Source organism: Zosterops lateralis, assembly GCF_965231275.1.
Source record: "Zosterops lateralis genome assembly, chromosome: 1".
NCBI lineage: Eukaryota > Metazoa > Chordata > Aves > Passeriformes > Zosteropidae > Zosterops > Zosterops lateralis.
Genome location: NC_139762.1, coordinates 89,202,945 through 89,218,354, shown reverse-complemented (window position 1 = coordinate 89,218,354; position 15,410 = coordinate 89,202,945). Strand labels below are relative to the sequence as shown.

General features: G+C 48.9%; 1 protein-coding gene across 1 annotated transcript; it reads left to right on the top strand.

Annotated features, from left to right (window-relative positions):
* The first annotated feature begins 3,470 nt into the window (after positions 1-3,470).
* IRX2 (iroquois homeobox 2) lies at positions 3,471-9,228 on the top strand. Its single transcript, XM_083857597.1, has 5 exons — positions 3,471-3,810; positions 5,594-5,999; positions 6,388-7,131; positions 7,877-7,944; positions 8,652-9,228. The coding sequence occupies exons 1-4, from the start codon at positions 3,568-3,570 to the stop codon at positions 7,918-7,920; spliced, it is 1,437 nt and encodes a 478-aa protein (XP_083713723.1). The 5' UTR covers positions 3,471-3,567; the 3' UTR covers positions 7,921-7,944; positions 8,652-9,228.
* The last annotated feature ends 6,182 nt before the right edge of the window (positions 9,229-15,410 follow it).

Below are 15,410 nucleotides of genomic sequence, written 5' to 3'. Positions count from 1 at the left end.
ACAATATTTTTGGACTGCACAAATTAAAACATCAGAAATATAATCTGTTGCTCTATGTGTCTGGAGGAAGGGGAGTAATGTTCCTGATTTAAACATTCCTCACACCAAAATCACAAAAAAAAAAAAATTATTCTCCTAGACGAAAGGCATGCAGATGGAGGCAGAACCAGCACCTACACTTTACACGGATGGCCACGTAGACTTAACGTGTGTAGCATATGTCTATACGTGTAGATATGTGTGGAGATTTGGATCTCTCGTGTGTGCATGTGTGTCTATGCGTATCTACACACACTCCGAACTGAATTACATCCGTTCTCCTGGGATCACGGTATTTATTTAAGTACTCTTCCCAGGTCATAACTGTAACACTCACTTAATAGCATTAATCCCCTGTTATAATGTAAACACGACGGCCATTGTATTCCCAATCTGTATTGTTCCACTAATTATTAAAGAGGAAGAACTAAAAGCAATCAATTCGCGAAGATAAACAACACTTCTCCTGGAAAAGGAGCAGCTTCCCAAATAAAAATGCAGAGAGTATAGCACATTTTGCAAGGCATGCAGGTTGGCTTAGAGAGATTCATGTATGACTTTATAATGTTATAATTAATTTTGCATTCTCGGCTCTCCAGCTGCTGCTCCTTTCAGAAGCAGAGCTCATATACTTAGAAATCGGTCTGCGGAACACAGCAATTGACTATTCAGATGCAGTCGCATGATATCGATTATTCCATAGAAATACTGAAATATGAATATGTTTTCTATAAAGCCCTTGTTTTTAGAGTTTCTATTTTTATTTGATATATGCGCATGAATCACCAAGCAGGGAAGCAAATGTCTTTTCCGTAATCTGTTGCACCGAGTTTACCAGTTGTTTATCACTCTCTTATCAGGAAGTCGGGAGTTAATGACAAGAAATACCTGTTGGTGTCAACCTCCACCCCCTCACCTGCTTTTTAAAGGGTTCCCTCTTCTACAGGCCGGCTGATAGATCTGGATAGGGATTAATACGGTCTGTCTGGTGGCCAGACCTCTGCTGCTGCTGCTGCTTGTAGCGGCAGGGGTAAACTGCTCTGTGGGCTTCACAGAAAAGGAGGAGAGTAAAGGAGAGAAATAAAAACCGAGATAGAAAAGGAGAGCGGAAAGCTCGGATTGCTTCAGACACTTTACACATCCCGAGGTCTGACCGTAGCTCCAGCACGGCATTTTCCCCGCTGTGTGCGCCAAGCTATTGAAACGGCTCCTCCAAGTGTATTTTTTTTTTTTTTTTTTTTTTTTTTAATCAGCGGCATGTTTAATTGATTAACAATAGGCTGCTCTGCACACCCGCATTTTTCCAGCTACTGCCATCTCCCCTCGTGCCGGTGGCCAACCCATTCCCCGGCGTCACCTCCATCCTACCTGACTGAAACTACTCGAGCTACTTCATGACGAACTCGGCCATAAATGTCAAGCAACTTCATTTGTTTAAGTACGGAATAAGTGCGCACTCATACATGCTGAAAATAAAACACAGTTTCATTAACTTTTTTTTTTTTTTTTTAAGCAATATTAATGAGGCCGTTCCGGGCTGGTAACTCGCTGAAGGTTGCAGGTGAAGGGCTTGTGGGAAGCGCGGTGGCTCCAGAGCTGCGGCCCGGCCCCGATCCCGATCCCGCCGGGCACGGAGGGCGGCGGAGTTGCGGGGGCAGGTGCGGGGCAGGATGTGCAGGGCAGGATGCGGGAGCGGCCTAGCCCGCCTGGGCCCCCCGCAGCGGCTCTGTGGGGCGGGCAGGGCCCAGCCTGGGCCCCCCGCAGCGGCTCTGTGGGGCGGGCAGGGCCCAGCGCCGCGCCCCGGGGCTGTGGGGCTGAAGGAGGGCCGGGGAAGGGCAGCCCCGGCTCCACCGCGGCTCCGGGGACAGCGACACGGGGCAGCGCTGGCACCGCCGCTCCTCCCGGGAGGCAAAGGGCAGGCAGAGCCTGAGTGCGGGCAGCCTGCGCCAGCTCCTGAAGGGACCTTCCGGAGTGACCACTAAAGAACGCGCACACGGATATGTGTATTTAGGACAAGAGCGGTGCCTCCGCCTCGTCCTCCCGCTGGCACTGACTGGGAGCTGGAAGCGTCCAGGGCCGGAGGGAGAGGGAAGAAGAAATGAATTACATAAAGACTGTATTCCAGGAGATTTATCTGATCTGCCAAAAGGAGGAAGGGCTGGGGGGAGAAGGCAGATAGCCCCCTGGAAGGAGTCGCCCAGGCCTCTTCCCCAGGCACCAGCGAAGGAAGAATAGAACTGAAGAAGAGATGGGGGGTTTAATTTTTTTTTTCCTTCATGAGCAAACACGTTGCGTGACTCGATCTTGACTGTTTGTGGCAACTTATAAAACTGTAAAGTTCCCGCTGGCAGGAACAGCGCGATCCTGGATGTGCTGCTTTGAGCAGTGACTCTTCTCCCGGCCATATAGGGCAGTACTTTTGCCCAGCGCTCGCTGCCCCCGGCCCTGCGCGCACCCGCCTGCCAACGCGCGCATCTCCCACGCGTGTGCGCGCCTGCAGCGCCCCGGGGAGCCCGCGCGGGAGGGGGTGCGCATATCCATCATACACATTCTTCTCTGCTGCCCCTGTGGATATAGAAAGAGGGAGAGAGGGTGTGTAATGGAGAGAGCGCGGAGGAGTATTCATGGCTCCGCGTGTCCGGAGAGGAGCTGATGGACGCTATTATCGTTCGGCTTCAGCAGCGTGCTGGCAGTCGGAGAGGCTGCCTTGCATTACAAAGCCTGCCTTCCCCGCCTGCCTCCGCCGTCTGCCTCCCCTGCCTGCCTGCCTGCCGGCCGCGGGAGGAAACGGAGCCGGGCCGGGGCCGGAGCGGGAGGGGGCGGGCCCGCCGGGCTATGCAGATGAGCGGCGCTGACGGACAGCTCCGTTTTCCAATGTCCCTCAGAAACTCGAGTGCTGCTTCCCTCAACTCTTCACTCCAGACTCTATACTTCCCCCAAAATACAGGCTCGCAGGCGCTGGGGGAGCTGGCTGGCTGGCTGGGAGAACTCCATTTGCAGCAGCCACTTTTCTGATTTCGGGGGCTCGCTTCTCTCTCTCCCCCCCACCCCCACCCCGCCCCCCCCCCGCCCCCGTCCTCCCCTCTCCTTCTGTTTCTTTCCCTTTTTTTTTTTTTTTTTTTTTTTTTTTTATTAACCCTCTCTGCTTCCATCTGCCCCAGACGCCCTTTCCATCCCAGATAGATTTCTGACCTTTCCTACTAATTTTCCGTTTGAGGGTTCTTTTTTTTTTTTTTTTTTTTTTTTTTTTTTAACCCTCCTATTTGTTTTTATTCTGATCGGGTGCGCATGGGGGGGAACCTACAACAATTCTGATTCTCTACATAACTGCACAGAGCCAGCCGGGGGGAGGGGGGGGGAAGAGAGAGAGAGAGGAGGGAGGGAGGGAGAAAGAGGGAGGGCGGGAGGGAGGGAGCGGGAGGGCGGGCGGGAGAGAGGGAGAGCACGAAAGCAGCGCCAGGAGCAGCGGCAGCAGCAGGGCCGGTCACCCTCGCCCCCTCCCTGCTCCTGTGCACGCCAGTGCAAGCCATGTCCTATCCTCAGGGTTACCTCTACCAGCCCCCCGGCTCGCTGGCTCTGTACTCCTGCCCGGCGTACGGGGCGTCGGCGCTGGCGGCCCCCAGGAGCGAGGAGCTGGCCAGGTCTTCGTCGGGCTCGGCGTTCAGCCCTTACCCGGGATCGGCAGCTTTCACCGCCCAGGCGGCGGCCACAGGCTTCACCAGCCCGCTCCAGTACTCCACAGACCCCGCCACGGGATTCCCCTCCTACATGGTAACTACCGAAGAGAAACCCTCTCCTTCTTCATTAGCATCCGCATTCTCATCCTCATCATCTTCAGCCTTTCTCCTCACACACTCACCATCAGCCCCCGACACCACAACCGGGCTCCCCGCGCCGCCGCCGCCTCCGCGCCGCCCCCAGCCCGCCCGGGGACCGGCGGAACGGAGCGGAGCGGAGCAGGGGCGAGCGGGGCCGGGGATGTGGCCGGGGCCGGGGCCGGGGCCGGGGCCGGAGCGCCGCTTCGCGTCCCAGCCCGGCGCGGTGGCGGCAGGCCTGGGTCCCGGCTCTCCGCGCGGTTTGCGAGCCGGGAGGGCGCTTGAGTTAAGAAAATACGGATGGTCTGAGTCAGTTAGGTTGGGTTGGGTGCTTTCATTCTCCCCCCGCTTCCGTGTGTGTGTTCCCCGCTTTTCTCTGCCTTTTTTTTTTTTTTATAAATATATATTTTTTTTTCTTTTTTGCTGTGATAGCACAGAGGAGGTTTTCTTTTTTCTTCTTTTTCCCCCCCCCTATTTTTTCCCCTCTCTCTTTTAAGTCGGTGTTTAGAGGCGCTGGGGGCTTTATCCCCGTGTGGTTTTATTTACTTTCAGTGTGTTTTGTGCTAATGGTTTAACTGGATTTTGGGAATGAAAAGGAGCATCTGTTTGCGATCTGTGAGCTTCGCTTAAGCCCAAGATGGTCGTAGTGGCCGCAGTTTCGGATTTCACTTTCTTATTAGTTTAAGGAGCAGTTGCAATTGTGTGCGTTCTGTGCATAAAGTATATAAATAAAACCATGAACTATATGAATATAAGCTGCCCGTCTAGATGGTTCTATAGTTTTATAAACACGGGCGCACACACAGAGTCAGGCACATTCTGGTCCCTTCACACAAAGACCTGTGCCCGGAATTTGAGGCTGGAGCCGCTGTCGGTATCTATCCTGGGAGAGGATGGCAGCGGGGCAGTTCGCTCTCCCTGCAAAGTGACAGGGAAACTCCTTGCTTTCCGTCTGCTCGTAATACAGCGCATAAATTGTCCTGCGGTCTTTATTCGAGGTGGTATAAAAGATCCGAGGGTCTCTCTGGTTTTTTTCCTGTTGAGAAGCAGGAGGCGAGTGGCTGGAAGTTGCAGCGAGGTTGTGAACTGTGCGGGGTATCGGGCGATGTCGAGCCTGCGACTCCCCGATCCGCGGGGTTCAGGGACGTGCTGAAAGTTACCGAGTTTCTTAGCGATATCTTTAACTTTTCTTGCATTATGCAGACTTAAATAAGCGCAATTTAAACGTTAAAGAGCGAATTAAAATGCTAATTACATCGCATTTGAACAATTCGAAACGGTGCATATCTTCTGATTTGCAAATTGGATTTGCAATGCATTAGTGCAGTGAATTGCTAAGTGGCGGCTTTGTTGTATTTTCTATAGCAAAAAAGGAAACATCTTTTGAACCTTTGAGGGAAATGTTGATATCAAGACACTACCTGTAGGGCCTTCAAAATGTCTACGCGGTTCAAAAATTATATTGGGAAATATTCAATTACGAGGAGCTGAAATTAGTCAGAAAGATTAAAACCTGGCCGATTTTAAGCGCGTGTGACCGTGTCTGTGCGCTGGGCGGAGGAAGGAGGGGGGGAATTGTAACTTAATGGCCTTTGGGTGCTGCTACTCCCCCTCATAGAATATGGATACAAGACACCATCCCGGGGAAATACAAATATAACCGCCGAGCTCGCCTTGACAACTCACTAATGGCTATCAGCAATAACAAATTGCCGACCTCACCGTTTTGTTCTGTCCAGGGCTCCCCTTACGACGCCCATACGACGGGGATGACCGGGGCCATCAGCTACCACCCGTACGGCAGCCCTGCCTACCCCTACCAGCTCAACGACCCCGCGTACAGGAAAAACGCCACCCGCGACGCCACGGCCACCCTCAAGGCCTGGCTGCAGGAGCACCGCAAGAACCCCTACCCCACCAAGGGCGAGAAGATCATGCTGGCCATCATCACCAAGATGACCCTCACCCAGGTCTCCACCTGGTTCGCCAACGCCCGCCGGCGGCTCAAGAAGGAGAACAAGATGACCTGGGCCCCGCGGAACAAGAGCGAGGACGAGGACGACGACGAAGGCGACGGCGCGAGGAGCAAGGAGGAGAGTCCCGAGAAGATTCCCGAGAGCAACGAGACCTCGGCGGAGGACGAAGGTAGGCGCGGGGGGACCGCGGGCCCGGCGGGGCGGCCCCATCCCGCCCCATCGAGTCCCCCGGGACGGGGGTTACGAGCGGGGCGCGGCATTTAACAAAAGCGGCCCCCAGACCTGTCCCGTCCCGGCCGCTCCGGTGGCTTGTGCCGATCAGCGCCTGTGGCCCAGGCGGGCGGGGGGCGGCTGGGGACGCCGTGAGGGGCCGGGGGGGAGTGCGGGGCGCGCCGTGCCGCGGAGGGGCCGCCCGTGGGATGGGCGCCCCTCGGAACGGGAAAAGGCCGGGATGATTTGATTCCGCCCGGGCGCGGCGGTGGCCGGGCTCTCTCCTCTCCCGCTCTGTGTTGCCGCCCCCCTGACCGCTGCCTCTCTGTGCCCGGCGGGCCCCGCAGGGATCAGCCTGCAAGTGGACTCGCTGACGGACCACTCCTGCTCCGCCGAGTCGGACGGCGAGAAGCTGCCCTGCCGGGCCGGAGACCCCCTCTGCGAGTCGGGCTCCGAGTGCAAGGACAAGTACGAGGACATCGAGGAAGAGGATGAGGACGAGGACGAGGACGACGAGGAGGACATCGAGGAGGACGACGGCGGCGGCGGGGAGCGGGACCCGCCGGCCAAACCCGCCACCTCCTCGCCGCTGGCGGCCGTGGAGGCCCCGCTCCTGGGCCACCCGCACGCCGACGCCGCCCGGAGCGCTGCCAAAGCCGCGCTGGGGCCCCGCGCCTCCCCCGGGCCCCCGACGGCGGCCAGCAAGCCCAAGCTCTGGTCTCTGGCCGAAATCGCCACCTCGGACCTCAAGAGCCAGCCCCTGGGCCAAGGCTGCCAGCCCGCGCCGCTCTCCTCGGCCACCCCCGCCTCCGCCCCGCACAGCGCTGCCTACTCGCCCTCCTCCCTCCTGGGGAGGCATATTTATTACACCTCACCTTTTTATAGCAATTATACAAACTATGGGAACTTTAACGCTCTGCAGAGCCAGGGAATCCTGAGATACAACTCCGCAGCAGTGGCTTCAAACGAGGGACTAAGTCAGACTGTCCTAAATGCCAGCTCTGTCCACAAACAGAGCAGTGACTCTTTGAAAACGATCACTAACCAGCTAGAACAACATTACAGGCCCTCTAGCTATGACTCTAAGAAAGGTAGGTGACTTGTTTCTGCCTCTTTCTTCCCTCGTCCTCTTTCCCCGACCCGTAGACGTCCCCTGTGCGCGGTAAATAGTGAAACCTTCTCTGGAAAAAGCAGTGAGCTCGGTGCCACCGCTGCCAGAGAGAAGATGGGCACTCACATAACTTGGGGATTAAACCCGGCATGTCGCCGCTGTATCGGTACCTGCCCCCAACAACCGCGAGAGGAAATGTGAAAGACCACTTTTAGATCAGTCTCACAGGCTGCAGATGCAGCTTCCAAAAGTATTTAAAAAAAAAAAAAAAAAAAAAAAAGGAAAACGACACACAAAGCTATCCAGAGAGCATTGGTGTCATTGCCTGTATTTTTTTTTTTTTCCTGACAAACTGGTTTGACTCTCTTTGTTTCCAGTATTCTCACGGGGGTTTTTTTTCAGCTTTGGGTTCAGATAATTGCTGACCTTGGACGTGAAATTACGTGGAGCGTGACATTTTTTTTGTAACTGGTTGCTTCTTGGTTTGTTTGGGTTTGTTTTGGTTTTGTTTTGTTTTTTCTTTTTTTTCCTGAAAAAGTTTTGCACTAATAAGTTTGTCGTCTTACTTGACAAAAATACTCGAGATGCAGGCAAATATAAAATATTGGCTAGTTTTTTAAACGACCTAGCTACGAATTGCACCAGTGAGGTTGGGACCTGCACAGAGTGTATAATCTAGTTAGCTGGCTGTGTCCTGTGACTAACTGACGGTTATATTTTGACAGATCCCACTGAAGTCTGCACAGTAGGAGTACAACCATACCTATAGAAGTGCAATCACACAGCAATGCAAGTAAGTGAGAACATTTTCTATTACACTGATCATTTGGCATCAGGTCTGAGATGTGCTGCACAGTTCTAGACTTGCTTAACGTTAATTTCTTGCTTCGTTACTGGAGAGTTTGGCCACAAAGTAAAATGTTATTTTTTCTGCTGTTTTCGGAAACCTCTTATAATGACTTTTCTTTCTTGGGTTTTTTTTCTTAATTTCCAAGCCAGGTTAGACAGTTTCCTCACTTTGCATACGCTTGTGTAAGGGAAAGCCGTAGGGCCTACCTAAAAGTTACAGAAAGAAATCTTTGAGGGAAAAAACCCCCACCTTTGAAGGTATTGTTATTTAAAGCCAGAGTGTTTGTGCTCTCGTGGCAGTGCTTAAATTGTACATCCCGAGTGGGGCTTCACGCAGTGACTGCGTATTTAAAATAAAAAGAGACAGACAACTGTAAGAAACCGACATGAATTTTAAGCCAGGTATGTTATCTGTGACTTGGCTCTTGCCTAGCTAGCAAAGGCGCTCTGAATACTTCCAGTATTTAGAGCTAAATAAACAACAACAAAAAAATCGCCTTGCCGATATTTTTCAACTAACTTTTATTTTTGTTAGAAGAAATTAGATGAGCAAGAATTTTGTCTTACTTCCTTTCCCGCCCACCTCGTTTAATGGTGTTAGAGTTTAATTGAAGGATTTTTGGATGATCTGGTTTTTTCCTTGGTCCACAGGTAGGTGTCACAATTGCTTTGAAAAAAGTCAGCAAGCCATCATCTCTCCCCGAGCTAATATATATAACAAATCTCTAAATCCGGATCACATCTGGTGCCACTGTATAAAAGAAGACCACAGAGCACTATTAAATCTTCAGAATCTAATTATTAAACCAGAATTTTGTTGGACATATGTGAGTTTGCTGGTATAGTATAGTTTCCCCAATGTATGTGTGACTTTTGAAAACAGATCTGTTTTTCTCAGGATATCTTGATCACTTCATTGCCACGGTATCTATTCGATAGGTGTGATAGGATTTATTGTAAAATTTATTTGTAAAAGATGTATACAGTAGAGATAATAAAGATGTGATTGGAGAACTTGAGTCCTTACAAAGTGGAAACAAATTTGATATTTATTTTTGTAACGATATAAAGCTTCTAGTAATTTATGCAAGTTGTATTGCAATGGAATCTGAACTTTTTGTAAATAAATTTTGCCTGGTTTTTATTTGAAACGTTGATGGTTATACAATCTTTGGTTGTTTAACAAGAATTCTTTACTAATTTATATCTCTAATTGTAAATAAAACCAGACTAGTCTGCAACAATGTTGTGTTTTTCGTTCATTTCCCTCAAAATATTAATTTATTATTTAGAAAAGGAGGAAAGTTCTAATTTCACTAGTAGAGCTAAGATCATAAAATGAGTAAGCAATTTAAACATATTGCAAATATATACTTTGCATAAATTAATTCCTTCTGGCTTGTTCCGTTATACTTAAGCTTTAAATACACTCATATGTACAAATGGATATTTGTATATATACATCAATATGCCTAGAAAGGGTGATGGGGATATATGCATGCTTCTTATAAATTACTTATACTGGGTGTGAAATAGCTCTTTATTTGAGTTATCATTCTTTAAATTCACTTTTTTCAGAGGAAAAAATATTATCAACAATGGTTTACTTCTAATTACTTCTTTTTGGCTTCTGGCTAAAATATGCAAGGGAAAAAGAAAAAGACTAAAAGTCCAATACATGTTTGGGTTTGTTTTTATGGTTTTCCCTCTTTATATCGGTAAACCATACCTTTACAGTCACATTGGAAACCCGCTTTTACTTGAATCATCAAAATTACCCAACTCATAATTTTAATTTTTTTAGTAATGGGAATCCTCATATAATATAATTTCAGAAAAGAAACGAACAATCATTTATTTTCCCCAAAAGATAAATTGAGTGAATATAACTTACGGTTATAAAACAAGAATAATAGCTTCTTAGATTGCCCTTTAATCAATCATACACTTATTTTTCAAGAGGCTCATCTATTTTATTCCATGATTAATAATGTTCCAGCGTGAGAGCATTATTAGATCCCAGCAGGGGAGATCCTGAATGCTTTTAGCTGCTTTGGAATGGTCAGTTGGGGTTCATTATGGTCTGATATTGAACAATTTATAAAATCTTGTCTAAACATCTGCCAGCTCAGATAGGCTGATGTGTCTGAAGATGGGAAATTGCTGGACCAGTTGATATTGACAAACGGATCTCTCTCCAGTGGCTTTTTGTTCAGTGAAAATTAGTGGCCTCTTGCTCAGGTCTTGTTAGAAAGGGCATTTGAAAGTGATCTTAGATACTTCAGGCATCAGCCTTGGGAAGGTTAACTGGATAAAGAGCCCTGCTAGTCTGGAGTCTGGAAATATGTTGTGATTATATTAAACAGGGGGAAAGGAAGCTGTTTTTTCTTGAATGCATATACACAATTCCCATGATCCATCTTCCTTCCCCCTCACCCCCCTTTGTAATTTACCCCTATAAAGACATCTAACTGACTGAGAAAATGCGTGCGTTTTTCAGCTGAAAGGGCAGAAATCAATAACGTTATCCTGGAATACTCTGGGATCTGTCTAGCTAAATATAAAGCAGTGAAGATCTTTACAGCTGGAGGCCTACTCATACTCCTATGCTGTTTGTGGAATTATGCTTCTTTATTCCTGTAACATCCTCTTTTTGCATTGAGGTAGAATGCCATTGTATCTGTGTGTAGTGTGTAGTACAATTAGGCAAACAGCTAAGAAGTAATTAATTTTTCCCTCCAGTTTAGCATATGAGGTAGATTGCAAATATTTACTATAATCATCCTCAACCGTCTTTACTGTTCAGTTCAGGAAGGTTTTATGGAGGGATTTTTGTGTCAGAGGAGATGCCTGAACTTTCTTTCCCCTACTCTTGCTGCTACTCCATGAGCCCCCACCACCCATGTTATACGTCCCAGGTCTCTGTTGGACACAAAGTGTACATTTCAATTGGTAAAAACCAAAAGCTGTGGCAGAGATTAAAAAAGGCTAATGACATTCCTTTGATGTTTATACGCCCAAAGACTTATAAAAGATTTCCATAATTTACCCACCCTTGCTGGTATTTAGACCTGGATTTCTTTCTGGAAAGAAAAGTAGAAAGACTCGGAAAACTCGCTTTCAAGTATTCACTATGTATGTAAAACCCAATGGACTTCTCTCATCCTCTGAGAAATTCACAAACGGTTCATGGATGCAGATGGGCGCCATTGAAATGATTTGGCATATGAATTTATTTTTTTTAAACAAGAACCTAATGGGCGAGGACTGCATATTCAACATCATTCGAGATGTAGTAATCAGAATTGAAAGCAGGAAGAAAGTGTAGCCTTGCTAGATTGTTGGCAAAAACAATGTGATTATTTCAGCGCAGCAAGAAAGGGGGATGAACGATAAAATACATCACTCTGTGTATGGTTTATTTCATAACGATGCTAATGAGCCCACTGGGATTAAAATCTCACACCCCTTTCTATATTTACTCCCTCTTCTCCCCACCCCCCGGCCCTGGTTTCTGTGCTCATTTCGGAGCGGGAAAGGCAAACCCTTCCCTCTTCGGGGCCAGAGGTTTCATTAGAGCTGATTTATTGAAATTCGGGCTTTAATCTCAGGTGGGATCCCGGAGGAATTGGCGCTGTCGTCAAATAGGAAGAGGGTCGCTTTCCACTTTACACTTCCTGGGCTGCTTTTTTCCTCGCTCCCTGCAAATGTCAACATTTGTTCTCAATAAGAGAGTTATTGTTTCAGGAAAGCTGCTCACCAACTGCCTTTAAGAGCAGGAAAAAAAGCGTCGCCCACCTTTGTTTGGCTGGAGGCTGGGGAAAGGGTTGGGGACGGAGGTAACACGCAGCTCAGGCCAGCAGCGGACAGAAGGACAGACAGACATGGGAATTGCTGCTGCGCACCGACTGGCGGGTGGAGGGAAGCGGGCCCGCCTAAGGAAAAACTTTATGTAAAGCTCAATGGGCATCTGCGTTTATCTCCCTTCTCCACTGACGCATTTTCCCCTGACTTGCTCAGCCCCTGTAAGAGAGTCAGGCTGTAAAGGGAAAAAAAAAAAAAAAAAAAAAAAAAAAAAAAAAAAAAAAAAACAACACCCCAACAACAACAAAAAAACCCCCAACACAACAACAAAAAAGGACTGATCTTCAGGTTTTGGAGAGGGACGGAAGGGTGATCTTTCAGGTGAAGAAAGAAGATGTAAGGCTGGCCGTCTGATTGAGCCCTACCTGCCGGCAGCCACCTCCCCACCGTGCCGTCAATCCGCTCCCGGCACGGCGGGGCCGCCAGCGAGGAGCGGGAGTGGCCCGGGACCGGCCAGCCCGGAGCGGAGCGGAACAGCCCGGAGCGACCCGCTCCCCTCCCATCCGGGCTGGCCTCTCCATGTCCATCCTCACGGGAAAAAAAAAAAAAAAAAAAAAAAAAAAAAAAAAAAACCACAGCTCTGTCACCACTGAAAGTTTCTGGCTCCATCACATGTTACATCTCACTTGAAAGCGGTTCAGACTCAGCGCTCGTCTGAGAGACCAGGAATGTAATCAATACCGGGAGGATTTTATTGCTTATTAAGTTTTGAAACAAACAAACCAGCCCTTCCCCCAACCCCATCCCACAAAAACAACAGCAGCAACAACAATTAAAAAACCAAAAACACCAAAAAAAGCACCCCAAAACCCTACACCCCAGCCAGAATTTATATCTAGGTTGATCAATTCTTTGCCTTCTGCATTCAGACATATCTCGGGTACTTCGGCAAGCTTCCCACGATCCAGGTAGTCGAAAAGATCCTTTCCATTGTAGGAACTGAATAATGACGGTAAAAAAAAAATAAAAATACTGTTATTAGAGTAACACTCCACATTAAGTAATGTGTTGCTCATCTCTTTGTTTTTAATCCAGTAACTAATAACTTAGGTATGTTTCCAACTTCTAAAGAAATAAAAGCGAGGGAAAAAAAAAAGTTAAAAACAAAGGGATCCATAGTGCCTGGTCAAAGCACCCATGTATCTAATCCCTGATTACTACTCGGCGTCTCTGAAGCAGGGTGTATTTTGGAAGCACGGAGGGAAAGCGCGGTCCGCAGGACACGCTGGCGCACAGGGAGCTGCAGGCACCCACCTGGAGGCGGACGGGCTCTGGGGGAGTGTTTTACCTGGGAGCGCCCTGCCCGAGGTGACAGCCCCGCTCCCGCAGCCTGGAGCGGGCCCCCCCTTCCCGGGCCGTGACTCATGGAATAATGTCACATTTTCACATCCAATCCCGACAGAGCCGCCTGCATTCTCCGTAAGGGACGGAGGGACGCAGGCACTCGGCCTCGGGGGTGGCCACCGTTAACCTGGATCCTTTGGGGATTTAGGGACTGAAAGGAAAGGGCGGGGGGGTCACCCCGGCGCAGCCGCTCTCGGAAAGGCAGGAACGCACACGAGCAGGAAAAGTCACTTCTCCACTCGGTCTCGTGTCATCCGTGACGGGGGATTCAAAATGCTCCCGAATATTTGAGCAGGAGACAAAAAAAACCCCAACAATTCTCTTGCTCCTCGCACGGCGGCTGTTGTGGATACTATTGTTGCTCGGGCTGGTAAAGAATTGCCATGGAAGTAAAATAAAAATAAGTATGTGCATTTTTATAGGGAGATAAATTGACAATTTATTGTGTATAACTTCTGATCAATTATTAAACGTTAGTGTCAACAACGGGGTTATAATTACCTTCGGTTATTTAAAGGGATATTTATTTTTTCTTCTCTCTGATCTGGTAATTAGTTAATGCTCTGGAGTAATGAATTCAAAGCTGATTCGATAATGATTGAGACAGGGTTTTTCCCCCTCTCTTTTGGCAGCCCCCCCTCGCAGGGAGGGCGAGGGGAGGAGGTGTCTCCCCCCGTTCGCAAAGAGCCCACGTAAAGGCAAATCACCGCGCGTTTCGCTTTTCAGACCATAAATAACAATTCTGGGAGTAAAAAGGCGAAATGACAAACAAATAGAGCGCAGCTGGGATGAATAAGGCCGATCAAAGTTAGCGGGGGCCATCGCTTCCCGCAGCCGCCGCAGCTCTGAGTCCCATAAAGGTGCCAGCAACTCTTACCTCTCTCCCTGAGATCAAGGGAGAGGGTGAGCAGGGCATTCTAACCCCCTGACATCTTCCCGCGAGCGGAGGAGGGGAAAGGGAAGAAGGAAACCGCATATTTCTTGTTTGGGGAATGGATGCCTTCACCACCGCTCTAGGGCAGGGGTTTCACCTGGAGCCCGTGGAGCTCCCTCCAGCCCCGGAGGGTGCGGGGGGACAGAGGGGGGACAGAGGGGGGACAGAGGAGCGGGGCACTGCGGGGCTGGCTCAGCTCCTCCGAGCGGCACAGGCGCAGCCTGATGCCTGTAAATGATCCTCAACCCGGCTCAGCCCTCAGGATGGGGAAGCAAGAAATAATTTTTTTTTTTTTTTCCCTCCTTGCGGGAGCTCGGCAAAGCTTCACCCTGAAGAGAAGCGGCAAAAGAGGAGCCCGCAGGAGCCGTGGCCACCGCCTTCTGCCGTGTGTCGGGGCAGGGGTAACCCCCTCCTCCCCGGGCCTGGGGCTCGGCAGCCCGGGGGAACCCACGGAAAACTCCCTTCCCTCGCCCCAGAGGCGGGTGGCGCTGAGCCGAGGGAGAAGCTCCATTGTTGCCTCCCCGCTTTCCTAGACCTCTACTTAATTTAGCGTCAGGAGAAGTTTCAGAGCCAAAAGGGGTGGGTTTTTTTCTTTAGGTTAATATTATTATTTTTTTTTTTTAGACCGATGAGGCTCGTTTTACGACAGCCCTGAGCGAGATGGAATAAGTGTATGTGATATTATATGTAACAGTTATACATTTAGATATAAAAATATTTTCCCAGTGCAACAAAACTGCACTGGGAATTGCAGTGTAAAATGCAAGTTTTAAAATTAATTCATCCTGACAGGTCTGACATCGCCCGGCTCCCTTTTTCCTGCAACTACCTCCGCAAATGAATGCCGCTTCCAGAGTGTATGTTTTAATTTGTCACATCAAGGCAATAAAAGGGAGCGATATATACTTAAGCCAGTTAACATTGTAATAACAGGTTTAAAGGAGCAATTAAATGGTAGTGAGTCGCATGTCTGACTTTCTATAGGCATTACCACATCAATGGTACCTTTTAGGCTGACTATAACTTAGCATGATTGTCTCAATTAGTTTAGCTACATGATAGTTATTGTGAACTCTTTGTGAGTAATCAATGTTACGCAAGCTTATGGGAAGGAGGTTTAATAGGGGAGAGCAGCAGCTAAATAACGCCGACCTCCTTTTTTAAAGAAACACCTTTCTCTCTCCGTGTCTTTGCTTCTCCTTCTCTCCTTCTCCTCTTTATTTCTTTCCTCCAAGCCCCAAGAAAGAAACGGTAATTTATAGACTTGT

Excerpts from the sequence above, each read along its gene's own strand:
- IRX2 (XM_083857597.1), top strand. The coding sequence starts at position 3,568 with ATGTCCTATCCTCAGGGTTACCTCTACCAGCCCCCCGGCTCGCTGGCT. Across the intron at positions 3,811-5,593 it reads CGGGATTCCCCTCCTACATG|GGCTCCCCTTACGACGCCCA; the intron begins GTAACTACCGAA and ends TGTTCTGTCCAG. Across the intron at positions 6,000-6,387 it reads GACCTCGGCGGAGGACGAAG|GGATCAGCCTGCAAGTGGAC; the intron begins GTAGGCGCGGGG and ends CGGGCCCCGCAG.